This window comes from Bubalus bubalis, chromosome 16, assembly GCF_019923935.1.
Source record: "Bubalus bubalis isolate 160015118507 breed Murrah chromosome 16, NDDB_SH_1, whole genome shotgun sequence".
Classification (NCBI taxonomy): Eukaryota; Metazoa; Chordata; class Mammalia; order Artiodactyla; family Bovidae; genus Bubalus; species Bubalus bubalis.
In genome coordinates this window covers 35,575,861-35,577,238 of record NC_059172.1, presented here as the reverse complement: position 1 = coordinate 35,577,238, position 1,378 = coordinate 35,575,861, and the positions used below count along the sequence as shown (strand labels likewise).

The 1,378-nt window shown below is 38.8% G+C and overlaps 1 protein-coding gene across 1 annotated transcript; it reads left to right on the top strand.

The window, feature by feature from the left end:
• Positions 1–957, top strand: LOC102398060 (olfactory receptor 52A5-like). The gene has a single exon (XM_006039536.4). It carries the CDS (start codon positions 1–3, stop codon positions 955–957), a length of 957 nt encoding a protein of 318 aa, XP_006039598.4.
• The last annotated feature ends 421 nt before the right edge of the window (positions 958–1,378 follow it).

Genomic DNA, 1,378 nt, shown 5'->3' with positions numbered 1-1,378 from the left:
ATGCTCAGACCCAATGGCTCAGTCTTCACGCCCTTGGTACTAACACTCATCGGGATTCCTGGCCTGGAGTCAGTGCAGTGTTGGATCGGGATTCCATTCTGTTTCATGTACCTTATGGCAGTGATTGGGAATACATTAATTTTAGTGATAATCAAATATGAAAACAGCCTTCATAGTCCAATGTACATTTTTCTGGCCATGTTGGGGGCCACAGATATTGCACTCAGCACGTGTATTCTTCCCAAAATGTTAGGCATCTTCTGGTTTCATTTGACAGAGATTTCCTTTGATGCCTGTCTTCTACAAATGTGGCTTATTCACTCATTCCAGGCAACCGAATCAGGTGTTTTACTGGCCATGGCCCTAGATCGCTATGTGGCCATCTGTAACCCCTTGAGACATGCCAGCATCTTCTCCCAAAAACTCTTGACTCACATTGGAATCGGTGTGATACTCAGGGCTGTCGTTCTTGTAGCACCATGCATAGTGCTTATCAAATATCATCTTAAATTCTACCAAACCACAGTCATCTCCCACTCTTACTGTGAGCACATGGCCATTGTGAAACTGGCTACTGAAGATATACGGATCAACAAGATATTAGGCCTGTTTGTTGCCTTCACTATCTTAGGATTTGACATCAGCTTTATCACTTTGTCCTATGTTCAGATCTTTGTCACTGTCTTTCAACTGCCCCAGAAGGAAGCAAGATTGAAAGCCTTTAATACATGCATCGCTCATATTTGTGTCTTCCTGCAGTTCTACCTCCTTGGCTTCTTCTCTTTCTTCACACACAGGTTTGGTTCTCACATACCACCATACGTTCATATCCTTTTATCTAGCCTTTACCTTTTAGTTCCACCTTTTCTCAACCCAATTGTCTATGGAGTGAAGACCAAACAAATTCGTGACTATGTCCTGAAAATGATCTTCTCCAAAAGACATCCTGATCATTAGTGGCTCCTTCTGTAGAGATTTTAGGTTAGTTTAAAGTAGCAACTTTAATATGGTGAAAAGTTACATCATAAACGAATATCTACATCTGAAAACAATCTTTAAAGCTCAAATGCTGATAATTTAACAAGCCCTCAAATACTTCAAAGCTTTGGTTTGCTATTCACATAAAGAACAAGCTCCATTATGTTGAGATTTCAAATTGTTTCTGTTACTCTTGTTTGGTCCTGTTTATTTAAACCTAGAATGTCCCTTCTAGCAGCACATATTGACAGCAAAATTGAAGAAAACAGCACTTCATTTCCAGTAATTTTCAAGCACCATGAAATATATCCATATTTTTAAGCTGCTAAACCAATTCAAAGCTATAATTCAAGCTATGTTTCACTTTATAGTATTTGTTTATGAATCTATATTTTGATTT

Excerpts from the sequence above, each read along its gene's own strand:
- LOC102398060 (XM_006039536.4), top strand. The coding sequence starts at position 1 with ATGCTCAGACCCAATGGCTCAGTCTTCACGCCCTTGGTACTAACACTC.